The 25698-nt window shown below is 51.9% G+C and overlaps 2 protein-coding genes across 2 annotated transcripts; one reads left to right on the top strand and one right to left on the bottom strand.

Annotated features, from left to right (window-relative positions):
- Nucleotides 1–421: 421 nt before the first annotated feature.
- On the bottom strand, nt 422–13870 carry CIAPIN1 (cytokine induced apoptosis inhibitor 1). Its single transcript, XM_004690532.2, has 9 exons — nt 13802–13870; nt 9284–9459; nt 8779–8931; nt 7834–7910; nt 5530–5695; nt 4417–4490; nt 3678–3793; nt 1861–1942; nt 422–1377 (listed from the first exon to the last, which is right to left on the bottom strand). Exons 2-9 carry the CDS (start codon nt 9438–9440, stop codon nt 1267–1269), a joined length of 936 nt encoding a protein of 311 aa, XP_004690589.1. The 5' UTR covers nt 9441–9459; nt 13802–13870; the 3' UTR covers nt 422–1266.
- A 65-nt stretch (nt 13871–13935) lies between these two features.
- On the top strand, nt 13936–25481 carry COQ9 (coenzyme Q9). Its single transcript, XM_004690531.2, has 9 exons — nt 13936–14036; nt 16367–16535; nt 17585–17720; nt 19722–19864; nt 20134–20218; nt 21564–21668; nt 22835–22990; nt 23239–23292; nt 23484–25481. The coding sequence occupies exons 1-9, from the start codon at nt 13967–13969 to the stop codon at nt 23517–23519; spliced, it is 954 nt and encodes a 317-aa protein (XP_004690588.1). The 5' UTR covers nt 13936–13966; the 3' UTR covers nt 23520–25481.
- Nucleotides 25482–25698: the final 217 nt, after the last annotated feature.

Genomic DNA, 25698 nt, shown 5'->3' with positions numbered 1-25698 from the left:
CCCTGCTAACCCAAGGAGGCTCTGTGGCCCAGGGTGTCAGTCCTCCACCTGGATGGAGAGTTTTATCCTTCACCTTGGCCAACCGCACAAGCCTGGCCGGGGGCCAACCGGGCAGCTTGCACCGTCCACATCCAGGAGCACCGGAGCTTGGGGCCGTTACCCACGGCGTGTGACAAACTACCGCTCATCAGGCGGCTTAAAACCTTAGTCTGTGGGCCAGGAGTCCACGCACCGTGCCCGGGGTCTGCTCGGGCCTCGCCAGGCTGAGGGGCTGCTCTGGTCCCTTCAGACTCGAGGGCGTGGGAACCAGGGGTCAGCCCTGCTGACCGCTGGGGCTTGGGCTGACCAGAATGAGGCCAATGCACAGCCACCAGCCGCCAGCAAGCAGGCACGGCAGTGAACAAAGAGAATCAGAGCGAGGACTGGTACCAATGAATACTTTTATTTATTGGTAAGATATAAAAATCTAGGTGTCTCAGACCCACACAATCTACTTGACAAGATGAGCTCCAAGTCTGTGCGGGTAATGAGGAGAGCAGAGGGGTCTCCTACTCAGACCTACTGTGGATTAGGTTTCTGTCCCACCTCCCCTCATGTTCACTGGCGCAGACCCTTCTAGGGAGAAGCCCCGCCCCGAAGAGAGCTGCCCCCGCTGAGACCCTGAGTGTCCAGCCCAGGGTGGGCTCGGACGGCGGTCAGACATGACACACACAGCATCTCCACATGGACACACAGGACAGTTTAATGCCTGCAGGTGAACAGGAGTGACCGCAGGATGCAGACGCGACGCGGGGCGGGTAGGACAGAGCCCAAGGAGTGAGTCCCTGGGGTCCTGAGCAGATGCCGGCTCCGTCACACAGCAGTGCACGCCGAGTCGGCCGCCGCTGGATACGGAGCAGTGGCTCCCGCCCAGCGGACGAGGCGCTCCTGTCACGGGGTGTTAGCATGTAGACGCGGGCGCCCAGGGAGCGCCCCGACACTGGGAGACGGGCCTCTCTGGCACGCGCCCTTCCCCTAACACTAGTGAGGAAGCAGGTCTCCCCAACCCCGGGGCAACGAGGCCTCATGATCATCTTTTGATCTTTTTGATAAACAGCAGCACTACGTAACACGGCACCCCACAGCCAGCTGAGCTCTATTAAGCAACCTTCCAACAAACGGATTTCAAACAGAGCGAACAAGTGTAGAGGAGACGTGGGCCACACAGGTGGGCCCCGAGGGACAGGAGCTGGCCGGCGGGGCGCACGTGCCCCGGGCCAGGGCCACCTAGGCATCAGTGAGGTTGTTCTGGCTCAGCAGCACCTGCTCCCCGGGTTTGAAGGCTGGCATCCCCAGGTAGGGGCAGCTGGCACAGCGGAAAGCATCGCCCAGGTAGCACTGTTGAGAGAAGAGACGGTCATACGGGGAAGCTGTGTCTACTTACCCTGGAGGGCCCGGAAGGATCCCTGACAATGGCCGCAGTGGCCTGCAGGGAGGGCTGGGTGAGCCTGCGGGCCCCACTGGGACCCAAACACTCAGGTTTTAAGATCTCTACTATGGTTAAAAAAAAAAAAGGGCCTAGATGTTCCTGAGCAGGCCCTATTCCCATGTCCTCTGCAGCTGAAATCACAGCCAAATGAGCATTCATCAGGCCCACTGTGAGGTAGGAAGGGGCCAAGAACAGGAAGCATGGCGTGCGTCCCTACAGCACGTGCACGCAGGCACTCTCGGGAGACACCGTCTCCCCCAGGGGCGACACGCGAGCCCTCACACTCCGGCCTGCTGTTAAAGTATCCAGGCAGCAAATCCCTCCCAGCTGGAGCAAGTACTGCTTAGCTGGGGTGGGGCCCGCCCAGGACCCCGGGGAATACAGATACTTACATTTCCGCATGCCGATTTGGGCTGGGAGCTCATCTGTTCCTTCGACTTCTCTTTTTCCAGTTCTTCCGCAAGGCCACAGGTGCTGGGGGGAGATGAGCAGCTGATGAGGGGGAACCTGCCTCCCGCCACCCTGAAACTCCAAACTCGAAGGTGCCAAAACACACTCAGACTTTTCTCTTTTGGGGGGGCGGGGGTGGAGGGGGTAGCTGAGGCCAGGAAGTTGCTAAACGCCTTCTAGAGCCCAAACCACAAGAAAAAAGCTACCTGGAAGAAACAGAGGCAGTGCAGGGAGAAAAAAGCCTTGGAAGGGGCGGTCGCAGTCGCTATCCCCGAGAGAAGAGCTCACAGCCACAAAATAAAAATAGGATGCTATATTTAGGAAAGTTAAGACCCAAAAAAGGATTCTTAGCAATTAGAAACATGATAATAGAAATATTCAACAGCGACTATGGAGGGTAAACTTACAGAAAATAGGGCACACGGAAATGTGAGAAGCAGAATTACAAACCACTCAGAGACCCAACAGGTCGTAGCTCAGCAACAGATACAGAGAAAAGACAAAATTACAAATGAAATTAAAGAAAAATTCCCAGGACTACGGAGGCGACTCTCCAGACAGCAAGGTGCACTGAGGAGCCAGGACAAAACAGAGCGCACTGGAGGCCGTGGCCAGAAGTGTCAGGGCACAGAGGCAGAGCAACCTCTGGGATGGAGAGGCGGTCTGACAAGAAGGGTCCAGGACTCGGAGAAGTCTCAGACGTTTCCTCAGTCACCAAAAAAGAGGACAGCACCACCATCAAATGGATGTAGGAAAGCAATTTTCAACCTAGATTTTTATAGCCAAATCACCATTTATAAGAAAAAAAAAAAGACTTCTCAAACACACAATGCAAAAAACTAAACAACAAAACCCTGCCTCTCAGGAAATGTTCTTAAGAAAGCCGCTACTGGAGGATTTGCTCCGCCAGAGCAAGGAAACTGAGGGAGCAGCAGCGCCGGACGCGGAAGCGGCAGGAGCCAGAGCGGGGATCCCGGGGCAGGCACGAGTGTGCTGCAGCGAGGCGCCGCGCCACCCACCACTCTGCCTGCGACCAGCACGCGGGGAACAGGAGCCCCGACTCTCCGGCCGGCCTCGTGCTGCTAACGCCCAACTTCCCGCCTGGCCCTGACTGCCTGCCGGCCCGGGTCGCTCCCTTCCCCAGCAGCAGTGTTCTGCTCAGGCCTGCTGGGGACAGTGGAGGCTGCGGGGGGCGCGGCGCAGCCCAGCTCCTCTGAGCACGTCCACTGGTGGTTGTGTCCCCCATACCCCCCCCGCTGCTCGACATGAACCCTGCAAATGTGCTGGCTGTGGGGGCCCGTCCCCCCAGCACTAACTCATGGCTCTCCCTCAGCCTTCTCGAAGGAGCTCTTGCGGATTCTCGAAGACGTGGAGACCAGAAGACCCAGCTGGGCTGCGCTCTCTCTGGGAGCCATTGCAGAAAGAGAATATTGACCTCCCACGCCCAGTAAGACTGGGGCTTCACAACCAAGTAACTGGCAGGAGATTTACACACAGGTGGTGAGCTCATCAAAAACACAAGCCTGGCATGGCTGACACCAGCCTAGGGGCATGGCACCTCCTGGCGGGGCCGAGGAAGCACAGAGAGGGCCTCTGAGGCAATCAGGACACGGATGCTCCCTTTAATATTCTTTGAAATGCACCTGCTTAATATACTCTCTGATATGCAAGGGAAACCTCCCATTAAAACACCAATTTTAGACCCTGGAAGGAACTGTGATTTTTTTAAGCAGCAGGGCAGACTGCTCCCGACACTCACCAGTTCTTGCAGGCCTTCCTCTTCTTGCCTTCGCCACAGGAAGGCGCCCGCAGGGAAGCTGGGTCAGGCTTCTTCAGATCTTCTGGATCTAGCAGCTCGTCCGAGTCAATGAGCTCCTGGGGGTGGGGGTGGGGGGAGGGGGGTGGAGGCAGTTAGTGAACAGCGGAGACACCATTGCACTCAAGGTGGCCGACGCCGCGAACCAAGCCATGTGCTGAGGAAGTGTGAGCCGGGCAGGGCTGGGAAGCAAGAGGCACTGTGGAGGCAGAGAGAAGAGGGAAGGGGGCAGGCAGAGCCGAGGGAAAACGGTACGTTTATGTCAAAGTATGAAGGGCTGTCAGTGAGTTCAGGGAAGGGCCAGAGGTGACACAGTGGTGCCACCGTGGCGACAGCGTGCCATCCCTTGGCGAGGAGTGTGGCTTCCACGACAGCGAGCGTGCCTGACTGTCCGGACAGGGAAGCCGACACAGGGCTTTAGTGCCCACTCCTTTCAGGCTGCAAATGCCCACAGGGTCCTGACTGCATCATGTGAAGTGAGAACAAGAAAGTCTGTGGGGAAAAGAGATGCAGGAAGAAATCCGCATCTCGTGTAGCCTCTCCCTCTAAATCACAAGCACCAGTCACAGCCACACCATGGGGCTTCAAGTGTTCACAGCCACCCGCCGAGAGGCCAGCCGAGTGCTGCTTGGCACACCAGGTGGGGCCTAGGAGACACCGGCCACGGCCACTCGTGACTCACCATGTTCTCGTCCTCCATGTCATTGGCCGAGAGGGTCCAGAGCTGGACAGCAGCGGGGTCCACAGCAGGCTTCTCTGAGTCAAGCCCATAAAGAGAAAGAGCCCATGAAAGAGCCAGAAACAAACTGCAAGCACAGTAAGCCCTGAGGCTGGGCTAACCTGGGAGTCAAAAGATTTGGGTTCGAAGCCAGCTCCGCCACGATCAGAGGCCAGGCCTGGGGCCTCGCGGTCCGAACAGAGCGCAGTGTCGGGCATGGCGACAGAAAGCGTTACAAAGCCACACAGCCTGTCTCATGCTCCCCGCTCCCACTCCATGCCGCTCCTCATCTGAGGCTGCACGGCCAGGCGGGGGCGAACAGCCCTCCCAGCACCTGCTGCCCGTGACTGGCAGACTGGCAGACTGGCAGACTGGGCGAGAAAGTAAGAGTGAAAAGCATCACGAACAGCAAAGCTTCCGTGTCCCGGAGCCCGTGAGATGGTAGGCGGCAGTTCCAGAGTGCTGGCAGCAGCGTAGCCCAAGCCAGGCCGATGCAGACCTCAGCCTCCCCACGCCCTGACTAGGCCAGGAGAATGCAAGGAAGGGTCAGACAAGCTGACACCCCCAATTCATGCGGGAGGTCCTCAGATGGGCCTTGGGCTAAGCGTGTCCCTGATCACTGTCCATCACAGTCACCAGCGGACGCTCAGACCTCCGTCGGACAGACCGCTCGTCTGAGCTGATCCTACGTTCCGAGACTGACGCCTGTGGCGAGGATGCCCAAGGCCCTCCCAGGGCCTCAGGCTGCAGTGTGAATCTGTGAATTTCTACAGGAGCAGGAGCAGCGCGCTGGCACCACCACCACCCCGGCGAGGTCATCTGGGGCTGGAGGGACATTAGCTACACTATGTGACTCAGAGAGGCTGAATGAGATTCTTAGCAATGCATCATTTCAGTTCTGGGGCCGCGTATGCCCAGACATGCCTAAGTATTCTTCCATTTGGAAATGACAGACATCAAGGAAGGACATTTATGCAAAGGTGATACAAAAATAGCAGCACTTCATTCAGCTCTCTGGCTCAGTTTCTAGTATGTTCTTCCAGGTACAATCACAGAACAATCCCAGGCCAGCCTTACCTGAAGGTGACTTCTTGGCACCAGAAAGCTTCAGCTGACTAGAAGAACCCACTTCAAAGTTGGGCTTCTTGCCTGTGATTTGCGCAGAGCGCAAGCTGTCGCTCTGGTAGCCCAGGTGCTCTTGCACAGACCGCACCTCCTCGGCGCTCAGGGGCGCCTGCTGCAGCTGCAATGCAGGACGTCAAGAGCATCAGGCCACAGTCCTGTAGACGTGCATCCGCTCACGTGTGGGTTGGCAGAACAGCTCCTGACCCCCACGCACTTTGCCGTGGCCAGACCTAGAGGGCAATGTCAATCTGCGTGTCCACCTCGAGCTACCCTCGCCGACGGTGCAGGCCTTGTCAGGCTATCTGCTCGGTACAGGACACCGTGCTGGGCGTGTGGGGCCCGCGTGGCCACGGAGCACAACCTGCCATGGTCCCTGCAGCAGGGAGGCGACTCCCAGTCTAAGCAGGAGGGCCAGCTCCCCGTGAAGGCAGTGGAAGTTTATATCCTAAGGGGAAAGGAACCGTGGGGGGTGAGGAGTGGGGGTGGCGCAGGGCACTGTACCATGGGAAGCAGCAGCTCCGCTAACGGGAGAAGGAAGGTCGGGTGCTGTCCCATGCCCGACGTGTACAGAGGGTCAATGAGTCACAGTCCACGGGGCACTGCTGCCCCGATACTAATGCTGAGCACGCAGCGAGGTGGCTAAATGCCTAGGCCATTTTATTCTGCTCCCTACTGTCTCTGGTTAACTCTCTCACCCTCCCTCCCCCCCACCTCTGGTCTACACCCCAGTTCTTGTATTCATACATAAAAATAAATTTTAAAAAATACCTAGGCTGCTGGGGGAACATGCTAGTGGCTAAACAAGGGTGTGTGTGTGTGTATTGTGTCCTGACTTATTCTTTTAACAAAGGATGTGTTTGGGGAATTGAGCTCCAGCTCTCACCTATAGTACAAGAGTTAACCCCTATTGCAGGGGTAATCTTAAAGAAAATCTTCCTTGCCATTAAAAAAAAAAAAAAAAGATGTCATGTGTACGTACACACATGCACACATGCATTCAGACAGAAAGCCTGAGTGGTCACCCTGAGGGTCCATGGTACCCTCGAGGGAGAAGACTGAGCAGGAACTGGAACGTCACTGTCTACTGTGTGTTCTTCACTGTTAATTGGGTTTCTGTGAGTATCCTGTTTTAAAAACCTGGGCCCTCCTGGTGGCGCAGCGGGTTAAGGCACAGCACTAAGCTTAAGGCCACTTCCACATGAGTTCGATCCCCGCCTGCCCCGGAGGTGACCACATGGTGTGGCAGACCTCTCCTGACCCACCCGCTGCTCCCCTCAGCAGTGTACTTCGTCAATCTTTCTGTTCTGCTCCCCACTCTGTCTCTGGTGAATCCTCTCACCCTCCGCATCTCTGGCCTGTACCCCGGTTCTGTATAAATAAATAAATTTTTTTCAAAGATTTATTTATTTACGCATATAGAACTGGGGTACAGGCCAGAGGTGCAGGGGCAGTGAGAGGCTTCATCAGAGACAGAGTGGGGAGCAGAACAGGCAGATTGATGAAGTACACTGCTGAGGGGAGCAGCGGGCGGGTCAGGAGAGGTCTGCGTGCCATGTGGATCTCCTCCGAGGCAGGCGGGGATCGAACTCATGCAGAAGTGGCTTTAGCTTCTTAGTGCTGTGCTTTAACTTAACTGCTGCGCCACCAGGGAGGGCCTAAATAAATAAATCTTCAAAAAAAAAGACAGAAAACCTTCCAGTGAAAGAAAAAGCAGATGGCATCAAGCAGCAGGCCTAGGTCAACAGCCCACGCGTGGCCCAACAGTGATCACGCCTGGCACTCCTCTCTGCTGCACACGCAAATGTCAACATCAGAGAAGAGTGGAGAAACAGACACACCTCTATTTCATGTAAGCATTTCTAACAAACTGTCAGAATTGCTTCCTCCAACCTACTCTACCGTCCCCCAAAACCAGAGGCGGAGCTCAGTGGCTGCGTTTCCCTCGGGCCAGGATCTGTGTCCACTCAGAGTTCTGTGTCCCTCCTCCTGCTTCAATGCTCCACCATGCGATCAGGACCGACTCACAGGGGCAAAAGCCACATCTCTCCAAAGGAGATTCGGTCCAGAGTCTGTCCTGAGGCATCGTATATGTTGACATAGGTCAACACATGACACACGTCTCAGCTTGATTCCTGGTCTAAGAGACAGTAAGCACTGCTCCTCCAGGGCTGTCTCTCTACGATTCTCTCTCTGCCACCCGACAGAGACACCGTGTATGCTCACCTAAGGTTTCAAGAAAGCTGCCTACAAACCTACCTCTTTCACCTCCACGAGACCAGAAAGAGTCAGGGCTGAACACAGTTTAGATGGAGTCTTCACTTTGCTGTTGTTAACTGCCAAGAGGAAACCCCCAGTTAATAGCTTTATAGGTCAAAGCAGGAAAAATAATGAAGGTTCTATTCAATTTGGGTCAGCAGATAGCAAGACATCAACTTATTCTGCTTTTCACACACACAAACACAGTATAGTATTCTAATTTGACAAATCCTCCTGTTCAAAATGCTCTTATATGCTCTCAAATGTCATATAAGAATTCTGTTATTATTGTTTCTCATCATGCTTCTTGGGAAAACATAACCTTCCAGGGGTGGTTGGGTGCTAGCTAAGAGACTTAGAAAACCTTCAGAATACAAGTGTTCTCTGAGAAGCTGCGACAAAGGGACACTGCATTCAGCTACCCAAGACTGAAATTCCAGCAGAGAACACTGGGACTTGCTGTATACCTGTCCACACAAACAGCTGTATGTGTTTCCAAATACTCTCATTTCTATGATCTTATTTAATGAAAGAAGTCTTCATATGTTTATGGAAAGTCTAGTCAAAAATTCAGAACGGAGTCACTCTAACAGTTTCACCACTAAACAAAAAACAGGTTTATATTCCTTGGGTTCAAGCATTCATTTCCTAAGTATCAATAATTACCTCATTCCTCCCAGACTTTTAGTCATTGTATCTAACTTTTTATTTTAAAGTAACTATAAATGGACAGGGAGGGCATGGGGGAAGGGGAAAGGTCACAAAGAATCTCAAAGAGCCTTCACCTCGCTTCCGCTATGGTAGCATCTCACATACTATACTGCTCTTGTGGGAGACTGAGTCACCGAGCGTCCCGAGCACCGACGACTTCACCAGCTGACATGCACTGTGTGTGGAGTTGAGTGCAATCCTAGTAACTGGTCTTTCTAACGACGGTTTCCTTACCTATGGCCGTCTCCACGGGTTCTTTCAGAAAAAGGCAGCCCCCGGGCCGAAGGATCCGGGCCATCTCAGCCAAAGTCTCGGCGTTGTGCAGAGCGGCGCTTCCAGGAACCACACCCGACAAAACAACATCGAAGCTGGATTCCTTGTGGGCAGCTGTGAAGAAGGCAGACTCCAGTCAACCATGATCGGGGCTCAGAAGCATCTCCCAGGCCCCCCAAGCCCCTCGGAGGCTGCAGGCCAGGCCCTGGCTGGGGAGGAGAAGCATCTACCTGGGCAGCAAACCTACCACTGTGGACATAAGCTGCTGCCCCGCACCCCCGCAGTCTAACTCCTCAACTTTCCATATATTAAAGGAAAAGGTTGCTGCATAAAGTCCACTCTGTCTCCACTGAAAATAACAGGGTGACTGGCTATCACGTGCCACCCCAAACGTAACCTGGCTATGGAGGCATGGTAGCGACGCAGCTCACCCACGGAGCCCTGGCCAGACCAGTCAGGTACTTACACTGCAACAGCTGGCTGCTGTTCTCCACAGACACTCGGCCCTCGCTGCCAGTTGCCACTTGAAGCTTATCCACCAGCTCTTTCAGAGCCTCCACTGGGGATGACTTATCCCACACCACTGCCACAAACTGGCCAGGGGAGATCCCAAAATCTGCCATTCTCGCAGGGCTGCTGGTACTGAAAAGTGGGATGGGTGGGAGAGACACAGCCCAATTTAGTCTGTGGCGTACTGACATGACTGGAATCACGTTCTAAGGCCCACCTCCCACCAAGGGATGCTGGTGACATCAGACAGTCTTACTGCAGATAGTAGAGTCTGACTAAATAAACCCACTACTGTGGTTTCATAACCACAGCATTCCAAACTGGGCAGGTAGCTTCCTTGGTGAGAATCCTGATTTGCAGCTAAGTGAGAAGGCTGAAGGCAGAAAGATTATTTCCCCTTTGATCTGTGATAACTCCCCTTGAACCGAATGTAACACACAGGACATTAATCAGCCTTGTGTGTTATGTCCAGAAGTATGACTCAGCAAAAAGGCAAAGCAACTGGCTGGCATAACCCAACTGTAAGCTCAAATATTTTTTGAAAGGAGACATGTAGGAAGCAAAGCGAGTACTTTTCCTTTCATCCAAATGTGAAAATTCAATGGCACTGAATCTGCAATGCTCAAAGTATCTATTGATTTTCTTTAGCATTTACTATCAGCCAGACTGTTCAAAGCACTTTACATCCACGATCTCAACTGGGCCTCAGACCACCTACAGGAGCTACGTTACAGTGAGAAAACTGCTGTCAGTGACTCTGCCTGGTCTCACCACTAGAAAGAGCTAAGAGGTAGGATTTGAACCCAAGTCTCTCTGAGAGTAAAGCCCATGCTTTTAACTTACGGAAATTTCCCCCCAGGGCTCAACTTTCTTTTCCATCTGATACTCAGATGAGAACAGAATGTGCTCACCTTGAAATTAGGTCAGAAGACAGCACTGTTCTAGTTCCCCTCCTGTCCTTAAACATTAATGTCCCAACATTTCCAACTAAAGACAGAAGCTGTGGTGGAGGGTCCTGCACTGAACCCATATTCTGCAGGGGTGACAAATTCTCTGGGTCTGGACATAGTGACATCGTTACTACAAGCCTCTTTCTTTAAAGATGTTCTCTTCTGGGCCCTCCCTGGTGAGCCAGGGGTTAGAGACAGCGCCATGTAGCTATCCACAGCCACCACAGCTCAATTTCCATCCCCACCAGGGAGCTGACCCACAGGGCGCAGCAGGCCTCTCCTGTCCTTCCCGCTGCTCCCCTCAGCAGTGGATTTCAGTAGATCTGCCTGTTCTGCTCCCCACTCTGCCTCTGGTGAATCTTCTCACTCCCCACACCTCTGGCCTGTACTCCAGTTCTGTGTGCATACATAAATAAAAATCATACAATATATAAATGAATAATTCTTAAAAATGTTCACTTCTAATGACTTGCTCCTCTTTGCCTACAAAACACACCCAAGGTTAGCCAGTCATCCTTTAATACTACAGCGCTTTGATTTTGTCACTCCTTTCCTAAAGGAGTTACTAAAGGTGTGTTCTACAGCAAAATCAAAACTCCTTAGTCTTCTGGAGTCAGGTTCGCCATAATCTGGCTCCACCTGTATCTCCACCTTTCCAAAGTGAATCCCTCTTTTCTAAAAAACGATTGCCTTTTCTCTGTATCAGACTTTCTGTCTCATTCTTCCATGCAGAATGCCTGCTCTTTTTTTTTATCCTGGCCTCAGAGTAAGCCCTAGTCAAAGGATGCCAAATGTTACAGACAGGCAGGATTCTTTAGTCACTGAGTTGCAGTTTTTAAATCCCCAAAAATTGTGTAACTCAAGAATTGAAACTTTTAAGCTTTTAACTGTCACATGATGTTGAGGAAGAACTCTGCAATCTTTAGGGTGAGCGATAAAAGAACCAGCCATGAGTAAGGACTGCTGGGCAGACAGGCATGAGAAATAAGTGACCCGTTTCCAAAATGATACTGGCACAGGCTCTTCCCTGGGGCGGCACCAAGGAGTGAAAGCTCTCTGTCCAGCAGTAGCTACTGCATCCTTGTACCTGGCTCACAAAAAAGTATCTCAGGAGGGGCCAAAAGCTCCTTACGAAAAGGAAAACAAAGTCATTATCTTGGTTTTTGCAGTAAACTTCACATAGACAAAGTTTTAGAGCCCCCAGGTTTTGAATGCAGATGAACCAAGATTCCACCTCTCACTGGATCTTCTACTTATTAGTATTCGAGATCATGTTCAGGTATTACCTTATTTTCTCATCAAATAAGGTGAGATAATCATCTCATATTTGCAAGCTGCTCTAAAAAGTAAGTGTGAAGATAAACATATAAAAGTACTCAACAGGGTCTGGCACACAGAAGCTCAAACAAAAAGTGTTCCCCAACAGCCTTTACTTCTTAGTAACCAGCTCCTGTGCCTTGTTTCCGGTTGTCCTTTTCTGCCTCTTTAGCCACTCTGCTGGCAGACTCCCCAGGGAGAGACATAAACCTGCTGACTCCCCAGGGAGAGACATAAAGCTGCTTTTTCCCTGTTAGAACTGCTCAGTGTAAGAGCCGTGCTTTGTGACATCTTACACAGCACTCCAATGAGGTTGTCTGAGTAAATTAGAAGGCTGTAAAATGCTTTGTGTTCCACACCCCAAACACTAACTTTCTATGGCCAGAGAGAGCTCATAAAATACATTATTAAACATTAACCCTCCAGACAAGCCTGGTCACTACTTGGTCAGCATTTTCCATATTAAAGGGAAGACAATGTTCTTTTAAATACCTAAAAGCCCAAGTGTGATACTGCCATCATCAGAGTTTTTGCATTGCTGTCAATCTATCTTTAAAGAAAAGATAAGGAACAAATGCCTGGCATCTAAGTCAATGTACTTAGAAGCTGTCACTCAGCCCAGTTTCGTAACTAAAAGGAGGCAGAGTGGACGTCATTCTCACGTCACTGGCCCTGTTTGTTAAGCACCTTTCCAATGTGTGACTGCTGTACACACTTGCCCAGGGCTCTTCTAAAATGAAACTGTAAGGCCGTGAAAACAGATGTCGGGAATAACTTCCAGAGATGTACCTGCTTCTTTTTAAGGCACCCAGTGAAAATCTTAAAGCATCCGGCTCCTCTCAGGCATGAAGGGAGCCAAAAGAAAAAAATAAGATTAAAGTATGGGCTTAACAGTTCAAGCCAAGGACTGAATCCTCTTAAGTCAGGTGTGTTAGGGATTTTGAGAACACTGACAGTTATCAGAAAGGGAATGTTTAGTTAAAATCTATTGAAGCACCATCAGGCACACACAGGGGGTAAAGGTGATAATCAGCTAAGATCAGGAAATTCAAGAAAAGAGAAATGGAAGCCACAGTCTCTAGGCAACCAGGTGTGCCAAAAGTTGAGGTTCAGAAAGGATAACCAACCCAGTGTTGTGTCTACAGGAGCAATCATTTAAAGATGGGTGGACAGAACTGGGAAAACAACACTTCTCAGATAGATCAGCACTTCTCAGACAGACAGTGCTTGATAGAAATCCAGGGATTCCCCATTTGGTTTTGCTCAGGTCTCCCCCCCACAGCCACGTAGGGCAGAGCAGGATGTTTTTTAAAGACTACAATTGGTAGGAGGGATGCAAAACAAAGACCCGGTCTCCTGGCAATGGTATCCGACTACGAGCTTATTAGCACCGATTAGCCCTCAGTGATTCTTAATTCCCAAACCGTTTACCTCTTCCTACTAGAAGCGTCCCTGAGGACAAACATCCCACTGAGCTGCTCTGCATTTGTATTTCTGCTTAGTGACTAGTACATGACCTCCCGGAGCTCGGCAGTCAATGTCAGGACAAATGCCACCCCCTTTCCGAAACTCGCAGATCCTACAAACCACCTGGAGGCATTTGTTAAAACAAGATTCCTGGACTATCTACACCCAGTTACATTGAATCAGCTCTGCGTTAGAAAGACCTGGGAATCCGATACTAACAAGCATCCTGGTTGGTTATTCCGATCTGACAAGTTTGGAAAAGCCGCAATTAGACCAACGCAACGCCTTGCTCCAGGAAAGTCATAAGCAGAAAAGTACAACCCGGGATTCTGGTAGCTGCCCGCCCACCCACCCCGGACCGGGAGGGGAAGAGAAATTTTCAAGGTTTGAGTAGAGGGACTGTGGCCCAAGGTCACAATAGTTGGCTACTGGCAGAGCGGGTCTCCAGGACCGCAGCCCAGGGCTCTTCCTCAAGCCCCTGGAGCCTCAGATCAGAGCCGGCAGCCCGAAAGATGAGCTACCCGGTAAGATCAAGAAGCCAGCGGGCCAGGAGCCCGGGGCCAGGCAGGGCCGGCTTCCCCCGGGGAAAAGCCCCCGTGGTCCTCGAGAAAGCAGCCGCGGCTACGATCCCGCCGAGGGGCGGGCTGGGCGTAAGAGGAGAGCTGATCTGGGGAAGAAGGGGGCCGGGGGGTGGCTACAGGGGTAGGTCCAGCTCCCCCCGCCGCCCAGGTAGCGCTCACCTGCCGCCGGCGGCTCCCTCGGGGCTCCCCAGCAGCCGCCGGCTCCGCGCCTCGCGTCTCTCGCGAGAGAGGGCGGGTCCCGCGCTGCCAGGAGGGCGGAAGTGTCCGCGTCGCATTCCGGAAGTCGCCTGTCACGTCGCTGTGGGCGGTGTGCCCGCTCCCAAGATGGCGGCGGCGCTGTCCGGCGTGTTCGGCCGGGCGGGCTGGAGGCTTCTGCAGCTGCGGTGCCTGCCCGGTGAGGGGGGCGGCAGAGCCGGGGTGGGAGGGGTGGGGAGGGGGCGCGAGACAGACCCGGGCTGGGCGTGGGACGGAAGAGGCCGTCGTGGAGGGCAAGGTGAGGTGAAGGGCATCGGCGCGGAGCTGCTGACGCCGTGGGATTGAGCCGGCTGCTGGCTGACTTTGGCCCCCTGTCTTGGGCTGTGGGTTCCGAGACCTGCCGGGCAGGGTCTGCCATTCCCATTTCGTGGCGCCCGGGAGGGCTGGGTTGCTCGAGGCCGCCCCTCGTGGGTTGCAAACCTGGCTGCCGCTAACCCAGTCTCCCTAAGACCTGTGCCAAGTCCCTGCGCCGTTTAAGAGAGGGAACGTTGTATCACTACCATAACTGGAACAACAGTGTCACCTCCAGAAATAGAATGTATGCATTTGACACACTAACATAAATAGCTTCTCCTGTGTGTCACCTAAAAGCTTCTCCACCGCAGGGTCCAACAACATTGCTTTGGGACCTCCCCTGGCCTTTGCAAAGTTCCATGACTGTTTTCCTTCATACCTTTTTCTCCACACAAACTGAAGTAATGATTTTTTGGGCACACATTGTTGTGTGTTTAAAATCGCTTTGAAATCACTCCTGAGTTAGTCCATGACTGCCCTTGTTTTTTATACAGATGCCAAACATGTTTAGTTTGCTTAAAGTTTAAGCATGCTTAAGATGCAGTAAATCCAATCCGAGGTATTTACCCAAGAAAAAACAAAACATATGCCTACTAAAAAAAGGTTTGTACACATTCTTTTCATTGCAACTTTTTTATAAAAGCCAACGTTGAAATAGCCCGGGGGCCATCAACAGATTAGTGTCTCTTTATGAGCATTAGCAATAAACAGGAACAGTTCTGATTTTCACAGAAATACGAGTCGGTCTAAAAATATGTACTAAGCAAATGTCTTACACAAAGAGAACACATTGTGAGATTCTAATTATATGGACCTATAGGATAGGCAAAACCAGAGTGAGAATTTCTCCAGGGGAGGAGAGGGATCTTTCCAAGATAACGATAATAGTTCCTATCTAGATTGAGAACTGATTGGAGTTCCAGTTATACAAGTGTATACACTTGTCAAAAGTTAGAAGTAGTACATTTAGGATGCATTTTACTACATATACACATCACCTCAGTAAAGGAATGTCAGAGCACAGGGGGAAATGCCCCCATCTCATGGGTTCATCTGCGGCAGGACTACTGAAAGAATTAGAGAGATTAATAGGAGAAAAAGACCCAATTTAATAACATATGTATGGTGAATTTACATAGCTGTTACTTCTAAAGTAAAATAGGGTGAACCAGAGGGTTTATCTTGCACAAAGGGACTTGGGGCATCAAGGTGAGGAAGGGGTTCAATAGGACAAAGAGGGGGTGGTTTCATATAACAAACCTTACTCTGATGCCCAGCCTTAATACAGGTTTCCCCAGTTAACAAAAACATTTCTGGAGATAGCGCTAAATCTCGGCCAGCTCCATTTTTCTTGCTAGGTTATCAGGGCTTTGATTGACCTTGGTACCACAAGCCAAGATAACATATTAGAAAAGGTCTACCTGAACCTTGTGGGGGAGGAGCATCTCCCAAATACTGAATTCGTAGTGAACTCAGTGAATGATGTGCGTGCAGAAATGTTTGGAGATGAAGAATACCGAGCTACACAACAAATACATCCAAAACTAAGATGGAGTGGTGGGTGAAAAGCATGATGTAAATATGTAGAACCTAAGTGGAGGTGCAGGCATTCGTGCCAGGGAGCTTTCAACTTGTGTGTAGTGTGAAAACTTTGATGATAAAATGTTCGGAAAGAAAAACATAGTATGAACCTGTACTTCCTTCCCAAGCCCTTTCCTAAAGTGAAGGGGTGTTGCAAGCGTGACAGCTGAGGAAGCAGAGGTCAGGGACCTGTCCAGAGACACCCGCTAACACTAGGGGGGGTCTCATTCCAGGCCAGTGTTCTTGCCATAAGATATAAATATGTGACATTTCTAAGTTACGTTTGCTTTTTGTTTAAGATTCACAACATTCCCATTAAGCAAACAAAGATTTTTAATTGGCAGTTTTTAAATGAATGTTCTTTGGGGTAAAATTAGCCACCCGCACAGCTGATGTGATAGAAAGGTCTAGAAGCCTGGGCTTGCATCACCTCACACACATTGCCAGTTTACCCAGGATTTTGTGGGTCTGAGACCCAACACTTGGGTATCTGGTTCTGAAGTAGACTTGCCTCGCTTTCCCACTTCCCCATGTGGGTCTCCGTGGGTTTCTCTGCTACGTGTCCCTGACTGACCAGCCCAGTTTCTGATCTAGTGTCCCACTGCCGACCAGCCCTGCTGCCACGTGCCTTCCATGCTTCAGCTCTGCAGCTAAAGTCTTCAGATGAGCAGAAGCAGCAGCCTCCCCCCTCTTTTTCTCAGCAACATTCTGAGTCCCAGGGAAGAGAAGCACCCAATGCAGAGTCTTCTCGTTCACCCCCCAGGTAGGCACAGAACTCCCAGTTCCGTCTTTGGCCATTTGCATGCTGGACTATATCCATGCTTCTCCCTCTCTCCGGTCTCCCTTCTCATCTCCCATCATCTTCCAGGCTACCTGTGAATTGTGTTTTATGGAAAGTGCCTGTACATTCTGAAACATCTAAACAATACAAAGAAATTTACAAAAATGACTACCAGTCCCAAAATCTGAAGTAACTACTAACATTTTGGGGGCTATCCCCTTCTAGATGTTTCTTTAAGCATATTTCACATACAAATCTGAGTATATAATAAATACATTATACTCTATAGATGCTGTTACAGCATCTGTTTTTCGCTCAGTAGTACTTGTTAAATGTCTTTTCACAGTCTTTATTATTTTAATGGTTATATAATAGTCCAACCAATGGTGGGACCAACATTTATTTGCCCTATTATTGGTAAATATTTAGGTCGCCTTCACTGATATGAAAATGATGTAATAAAAGGTGGTGCCTTCAGCAGAGCCAAAGGATCGGCAATATTTTATTACTCACGTGGGGCCAGATTGCCCTCTGAGAGTAGTAAGAATTGACCTTCTCCTTAGATACTTTTGCTTAATCCTGGTACTGAAGAGACTCCTCCAAGCTCTCAAATTAAATGTTCCCAGGCATTTCTTGTGACCTCTTGACTAAAGCACTATTCATTTCCATTGACAGATCCTGTTTGAGGGTCTGCTTTATGCCAGGCCCTGTGAATAGTGCAGCTGTGGTCCTGGACCTCATAGGATTCATCTGGCACAGAGGGGGTTGGAGAAGCAGCCTGCTGAGGGGCAGGAGTGGGGGAACTGGGGAGCCTTGGGGACATTTGCCTTTCCCACCCATCACCACCTCGCAGGACCTTGTGGGAGGGGAGAGAGTGCCAAGTGGTGATTGTGCTGGCATTGAGACAGCAATACTCATACAAAAGTAAACGTCCTTCCAGTGTGTGCTCAGAGGGGCCACGGAGCCTCTGTGGGGCACATTAGAGGTGTGCTGAGCTCTGTCCCCGTGTCTGTCTGGGCTCTGCCTCTCAGGTACACGGATCAGGGCGGCGAGGAGGAGGAAGACCATGAGAGTGAGGAGCAGCTGCAGCACCGCATCCTGACAGCAGCCCTGGAGTTCGTGCCGACCCACGGGTGGACAGCAGAAGCAATAGCCGAAGGAGCCCAGGTGCGTATAGGCGAGGACTGGGCAGCCTCGCCGAGGTCAGCCGGAGGGAGTCACACCAAAGGGCAGCTCAGCTTGAAGCCCTTCACTGCTACAGGATTTCCCAGTAGAGTGAAAATGGCTCTAGTTTTTATTAATTTATTTTTTTAATATTTATTTATTTATGCATAGGAGAGCTGGGGTACAGACCAGAGATGCAAGGGTGAGAGGGTTCCCCAGAGACAGAGTGGGGAGCAGGACAGGTGGATCTACTGAAATCCACTGCTGAGGGGAGCAGCAGGGGAGACAGGAGAGGTCTGCTGCACCGGTGGGTCAGCTCCCTGGCCGGGGATTGAACTCAGGCCATGGCAGTGATAGTGCTGAGATTTAACCCTTGTGCCTCCAGGGAGGCCCCTGGCTCTGTTTTATAAACAAAAAAGAATATACCATGTAACTGGTTCTCGGGAGGCTCCAAAGGCAGTGAGGTGGCACCGCCGGCGCTCAGACCTCACCTAAGGCACCATTGGTTATAAGGAATCAGCATTTTATGCACCAACTGCTGCCTGTCAAGCTCTGCCACTTATTACTTAAAGTGTAAAATGCGTGCATGTTAACAGTGATGAAATAGGACGTGTGAAAACTCCCAACAAGACACCACTTTGGAGAACAAAGCACTTTTTTTCCTCGCTTATTTTTAGCAACCAGCATTTCCTCCTGCATGGAAACAGACTGCTCTAGATTCCACCCCGTTATTTCTCTCGTCTCTTCTCACTCTCTCCCAGGACCACATGTGGTTAACAAGAGTTCCAGTGAAATGTGCATACTACATGGCGCCACTGTATGCTCACTGTGAAAACTTTCAGTAATCCAGACATGAAAAAGAATGCAAAAATCATCAATGATCTTACTATTGAGCAACATTTTGATGTCTGCTTTCAATTTAAAAAAAAAAAGTTTTATTATTACCTTTTCTTTAAATGTCTACTGAGCAAGTAGTGTGCTCAGTCCCAAGGGCATCACAGTGGTTAAAATGGATGCAGTTCTGTCCTGGTTGAACTTCCCTCTAGTGATGTTAGTCAAGTTGTATTTGTAAAATTCGATAAGTTCTGTCAGGGAGAAGGTATTATTGACACACACGATGGAGGCGGCTGATCTAATGCAGGGTAGGGTGAGAAGGGGGGTTGGGAAGGCTTTCAAGAGCTGAGGAATGGAGGAACCGAGGGGTTAAGTCTCAGCGCCATTATGATGGCCTGAGTTCGATCCCAGCTGGGGAGCTGACCCGCATGGTACAGCAGACCCCTCCTGTCTCCCCACTGCCCCCCTCAGCAGTGTACTTCGTCAGTCTGCCTGTTCTGCTCCCCACTCTGTCTCTGGTGCATCCTCTCAGCCCCCTTGTCCCCATACCTCTGACCTACACCCCAGTTCTACACAAAAATAAATAAAATCTTTGAAAAAAAGAAGAGCCAAAGGAAATCATCACACAGAGAAGAAAGATGGGAGGAATGAGCCTGGGGAAAGGTGAGTTGAGGCCAGATCAGCCAAGGTCCAAAGGATCATTTTAAGGAGTGAGGTCTCGCTTATTCTAAGAATAATTGAAGATATGGGATTAAATTTAGACATTTCATTGGATGAGTGGTGGAGGCTGCTGCCAGTCACCTGAGACAGATGAGGGTCCCCTGGCCTAGAGCATCAACAGTGACCCTGACAACAAGGAGGCGCCTGTGGTGACCAATGACAGGGACTTGGGGGTGGGGGCTCGGGTGGCCGAACTGCTTGTTCGCCAGTGTGGGTGATGGGCCGCTTTCTGAGGGTAGGGCCACTGGGGAAGGATCGTGCGTGCAGCCTTGAGCTTTGTGGCATAAGAGAGGTCTTTAGGCCAACCAACGGGCGACCCCACATTCTGCCACGGGTGACGTGGATGCTGCTGGGTGGCGCTGCTGACACTGAAGGCGCCGCCATGACACACAGGGAGCCGTTGTCGCCTGTGTCCGCCACCACTCTTCTCTCTCCCCTGCCCTTCTGCAGTCTCTGGGGCTCTCCAGTGCGGCTGCCAGCATGTTTGGCAATGATGGCAGTGACCTGATACTGCATTTTGTGACCCAGTGCAACGCTCAGCTCAACCGCGTGCTAGAAGAGGAACAGAAGCTGGTGCAGCTGGGCCAGGCAGAGTAAGTCCTCTGCCGTTGCCGCCGGGGGTCTCTCAGGATCGAAGCACTCGGGCCCCACCAGCTGGCACCCGGAGGCCAGTCCACAGTGAACCAGAGTAGCATTGAGCACCCGTTGCTCTGATGGCATCAGCACACAGCCACTTACTTGTCTCTGACATCTGTTCTCTGGCCAGCTTCAGCTGCTGGTGGCCCTGCCTCGGGCTCAGAACAGTGTAGCCGCGAGCCCTTGCCTTTGACCCAGAGACATTGTTTTCTTTTTCCTCTTCCAGGAAGAGGAAGACAGACCAGTTCCTGAGGGACGCAGTGGAAACCAGGCTGAGAATGCTGATCCCGTACATTGAGCACTGGCCCCGGGTACAGAGCCCATGTCCAGGCCCAGGGCAGCAAAGTATTAATATTTACGATTCACAGCACCTTTCTCTCAGAGGACTTGGCACACTGTTTAGAAGTTAGCTCACTCATCGCCACACGCCAGTGTCCTCAATGCCCTCGGGAGCCGGGTTCACACGCGGGGCCGCCAGGGAGGAACTGAAGCACACCAGTTCCTGGAGGCTTAGGAGCCGGGGTGCTGGATCCCATCTCGGGTGGGTCCCAGTGAGCCCATGTGCCGCAGTCCTCAGGGAGGAAGGGTCAGTGAAGGAGATAAGAAAAGCAAGATTTTGCTGGCCATTGATACTGAAAGGTCTGCCATGTTCTAGCTGTGAGCTGGAATTTCTCTTTCAATTGTCCATGTGGTACTTGAGAACCTCCCTCTTTTAAGCTTCCAAGTTCCTCCTGGAAAACATGTAAGAGTGTAGACCACCCTTGCAGGTGAGAAAGTAGTGCCAAAGCACATCAGAGCTGCGGAACACAGATCATCCAGCCTCTGCTGCCCGGTGGGTGGCCAGCGCATGGCAGACCTCCGACCCTTTGCTGTACCCAGTGCCCTGCCTGTGCGGCCACACCTGATTTCCAGGGTCTGTCCTTGACTTGGTCCACCTGGCAGCTAAGCTGGGGGAGGTGCACCTAGTGGCCTCAGGCTGCCTCCTCTACCCTGCCGGCCTGCTTCAGTAAGAGTCCAGCCAGCCCCGGGACTGCCTGAACAGCTCCCCAGGCCCCAGCCAGTGGATTTCAGGGTTAGGAAGGTGGCCGGACCTTGCCCTTCCCGAATGTGTCTTCTGATGGAGGCGTCGCTGGGTTGTGCCACTGCTTGTATTAACTGAAGGATTTTTAGTTTCGGGTAACAGTAATCAGCTTGAGTCAAGCAAAAAAAAAGAAAAACTGGAAGGAACTGATCATGAGGTTCGAGTGGAGACATCGGGGGCCGGAATGCTGCTGGGCCCTGGGCGAGGCCCAGGACTTGGGCCTAGAAGCCATGTCGAGGCTGCGCTCCTCCCCGTGCTGCTTCCTCTGTGACAGTGGGCGCCTTGCCCGTCGCTATCCACATTGAGACCAGCTAGCCCCTCGGCTGTCCACGTTCGTTCCCAAGTCCACCCGCTGGGGACTGAGACTGACCAGGTCACTCAGGGTAGAACCTGCCCCGGCTCCGTCAGCAACAGTCAGGGCTGTGAGCTGCCAGAAATTCGTGCCAGTGGGTGGAAATCTCATCTCAAGATGAGTGTGGGCCCCCTTCCATAGCTCAGGACATGGGGTGCCGGTCACCTTTCCACTGTTGTTTCCGGCACAGCGCCTGCCTACTCCTCCGTCGCTCTCTCCACAGGCGCTAGGCGTCCTCTTGCTTCCTCAGAACATCCCGCCCAGCCTGAGTCTGCTAACGAGCATGGTGGACGACATGTGGCACTACGCCGGGGACCAGTCAACCGATGTGAGTGCTTTCTGCAGCCCACATGGCGCCAGGAAAGGTGTGGTTAAGCACCTCCTATTACGCTTGTGACAATTCTTTGATTAGAAATCCCTTCGGGGAGTTGGCAGTGTCTCCCATCTTGCCAAGGAGAGGCCCAGGTTTGAGGGGAGTCCCCCAACAAGCCCCAGGGGCTCCCTCGGCTGTCCACGTTCGTTCCCAAGTCCACCCGCTGGGGACTGAGACTGACCAGGTCACTCAGGGTAGAACTTGCCCCAGAGCCAGCATCTGAACCACAGCCCCGTGATAATTCCTTGAAGCCAACACAGTGGGGCGCAAGCATCAAGAGGGCCTTGTGCCTGGGCTGCTCTTTCATAACTTCCTGCCTGTCTCCTGAGGTGAGATGCTGAGGCAGACTTTCTGCATGTGCCCATCAGGAGACTGATTTAAGAAACAGAATACCATGGAGACACCCACTGCTTGAAAAGGAAACTTCCTCCCCCAACCCACCTTGCTCTGCTTTCTAAGAGCTCCATAAATCTTTATAAACAGGCAAAACTGGCTCATTAATGCTTTCGTATTTCTGCTAGAAATTTCTTAAAAACACCCCTTCGTAAAAGAAATTAATGCATGATGGTACCTTTGTGGAATCCAGCGTGGGGAGGCAGAGACACCCCCCACCCCAGTTCTAACAAAGTGCTTTAATAAACTTGCCCTGTGTGGGAAAATACCACCAACAGAGATGGTAGGAAAATAAAATTAGAAAGCAAAGAAATTAAAGGAATAAAACACAAAGCTGCTGAGCTAGTGCACTTAAGAACAGCTACCCAGGGCCCTAATCGCCTGGAGCCTTCCTCAGCTTCTTAAAGCCACCCCTGACTCCTAAAGCCTGGAGGCCCTGAAACTTAGCCTTTCACCAGCTCCTCCAAACCATCTGGGATGCAGATTAAGCTTCCCATTCCTCGAGTTTACTTCAGACCCTCAGACTAAACTCTCAAGAGGTTGGGCCCAGGAGTCTGCAATTTTAGTGCAGCCTAGGTGATTCTGCGGGCCAGTCAGGTATGGGCACAGAAGGCCTTCTATCTGGGAAGCAAGGACTTGGGGAGGGAGCCCAGGAGTGCCGGTGGCTTTGGGGAGCACCTCCCCCAGACCAGCGGTGGTAACCCACCTTTTGGTGGGTTTCTTTGCAGTTCAACTGGTACACCCGCCGAGCTGTGCTGGCTGGCATCTACAACACGACAGAGCTGGTGATGATGCAGGACTCCTCCCCAGACTTTGAGGACACTTGGCGCTTCCTGGAGAACCGGATTAACGATGCCATGAACATGGGCCACACTGCCAAGCAGGTAGCTGGGGCCTGCTGTTTGGGAGGCCACCGCCTCGGGCCACAGTGTGACTGACAGTTGGGAGCCTTCCGGGGGACCTGGCTGTTCCTCACCCCAGCCTGGCCTTTTTGTGATTGTTGGGGGTATGGGCTCTTCCTCCAGGACACGGGGTCCTCGTGACTCCAACTGCAGAGGCTCCTGACTTATCCTCCATCTCGCTTTTGCACTGGGGATCAGATTTGAAAGAGCCTGACTCTGTCTCCTCCTAGGTAAAGTCCACTGGAGAGGCGCTAGTGCAGGGACTCATGGGTGCCGCAGTGACGGTGAGTGCCGCCCGGCCCCCTGCCTGCCCCGCCCCCTGGCTCTGTGGGCGACGCAGCTGTGTCGCCCCGATGGTTTTCTAGTCTTCAGCGGGAAGCTGAGAGTGATTTCATCCGCTCATTCTAAGCGCCCCATCAGGAGCACTGCTGAGGCAAGGCACAGCCTCATCACTCTGTTTCCATTCCTGTGACAGCTCAAAAACTTGACGGGTCTGAACCAGCGCCGGTGAGCGGGAAGGAGCCAAGCTCGAGTGCCCTGAAGAAACCCCCTACGGATAGATTTAAAGAGCTTTGAAAAGTGCCATCCATGTAACAGGGTGGTGATGAGAAGATACCAAAGGACTCCTGAGTCGCTACCACAGCCGCCTGGAGGCCCGGGTTTGGGCCACTTCTTCAGGTCCTAGTACCGGCCTGGCCTAATACCTTTCTGTATGGCAGCTGTGTGATTGAATCCAAGCATTCGTTCAGCAGAAAGCCACCCCATCTCTATCATGGTCTCGCAGACACCTCAATCATGTCTTGACCCACTTGGAAATGCTCTGCGGGCTCCCAAGCCTGAAGCCACCACAAGGCGGCAGCCCCTGCGCGGCACAGCACAGGCGTCGGCACGCAGGCCCGGGTACGCAGGCTGTCCTCAAAGCTCCTGGCCTCTTCTCCACTTGCCGTGCTGCACCTGGGAACCCCCTCAGAAAACTGCCTTATCTGAGACAGGTGCTTGCTGAACAGTGGCGTCCAGCCTGGTCAGATGCGTGAGCCTCAGCCTGGAGTCCCGTCACACCAGCATGCATGACAGGATCCTTAGTGAACCTAGGTCCTATAAAAATAATAAATATGTTTGAAGCAGTCTGCTGCTGTGTAGTCGGTCTCCACACAGACGGCAGCAAGCGTCTGATGGAGATGCAAGCTTGAGGCTGGCAGCTGCTCGGGCCCTGCTGCTGCTGAGCCACTCTGGGCCCAAGGCAGCTCCGGACTCAAGTCTCTCCACTAGGGAAACGTGAGTGGTGATGCCTCCTCCCTCACTACTAATTTCTTCAGCTGTCCTCGCTCATCGCCAGCCATTTTAGTGATGTATTGTTTGACCTTAGTAGTTCTCTTTGCCTTTACACTGGCTGGCTCCCTTAACTCTTGTATTTGTCTGCTCAGCTGCTATAACGACATGCCGCAGAATGGGTAACTTAGGCGTTTCTCACCATTTGGAGGCCGGGCAGTCCAAGCTGAAGATACCGGTCAGTTTGGTTCCTGGAAGGGCTTTCTGACTTGCCACCTTTTCCCCGTACCCTCACCTACCTGGAAAAGCAAGCAATGGTGTTGCTTCCCGTTTTTGCAAGGACACAAATTCATCACAGTCCTACTCTTGACCTCCCAAAGACCCCATCTCCAAACTCCCCACCAATTAGAGTTGCTCTTCATTCCAGCAGGATGCTATTCAGTCCGTAGCATCTCTCTTCCGCTTTGCTGTCTCCCATTAAGCGGACCGAATACTGACGGGGGATGTTAGGAGCTGCTAGGTGCTTGCCATCTCTGTGGCCTCCCACTGGCCCCTTTCTGCAGCTAATCCTTTTTATCTCTCCACACCTTGTTAAGATCCCTGCACTAGCCATTTCAAGTTTTATTCCATCTTCTTATCCTTCACAGCTTTCCTTTCAGCAGACAACCTTAATTCTTCCCTGAGATAGCACAGCTCTAGGGAAGAGCCCCCTCCATGCCCTCTCTGCCTCAGGAAGATGCATGAGTCCATCCTGAGGCAAACTCATCTTCCTGCAACTCCTAATGATTCCTGCCCCAAGTTCTCTTTTTGAGGAGCTGCTGCTTTTTTGAGGCCCATTCAAACCTCTCCAGGCTATTTAGAGGGCTTAGGTAATTCTTTGAGCAGAAATGAAGATCCCTCACCCCTGTTCTTCCCCATACACACATGCACACACACAACTGCAAAAGTGGAGCCTGGTGCATTTTAAGCAATCTTCCTGCAGTTTCAGAAGACCCAAGGGTGGCCGTGAAAGTATATACATTACTAGTCAACTACACTTGGTCAAAGTATACTCATTGCTAAAGTGTACTTTTGCTTTTCCATAAATGTACAAATGCCTTTTCAAAGGCGTCATAGTAATCCCTTATTTGTGTATTTAACCAGGCCTCTGCCAGTGGGCAGTGTTTTCTTATCTTTCGCCATCATCAACATGCTGCAATAAACATCCCAGTAAACTTATCTTTGGTTACAACTGCAAGTATTTCTGCAGTGTGGTTTCCTAGAAGTGTTATTGAGTCAGGGGCGTGTACGGCATTTGTCAGATCGCCCTCGGTGATGGGTGAAGCCGGTGCCTGCGAAGTGGGCAGCCTGGAAACCAGCGGGCAGTTCCGGCCTCCGAGCTGCAGGCGGCGCTGTGAGCGCGGGCGCGGCGGGGCCGCGTG

The sequence above is a fragment of the Condylura cristata genome, unplaced genomic scaffold, assembly GCF_000260355.1.
Source record: "Condylura cristata isolate star-nosed mole 26May11 unplaced genomic scaffold, ConCri1.0 scaffold00028, whole genome shotgun sequence".
Lineage (NCBI taxonomy): Eukaryota > Metazoa > Chordata > Mammalia > Eulipotyphla > Talpidae > Condylura > Condylura cristata.
This window is presented reverse-complemented; position numbering and strand designations above follow the sequence as displayed.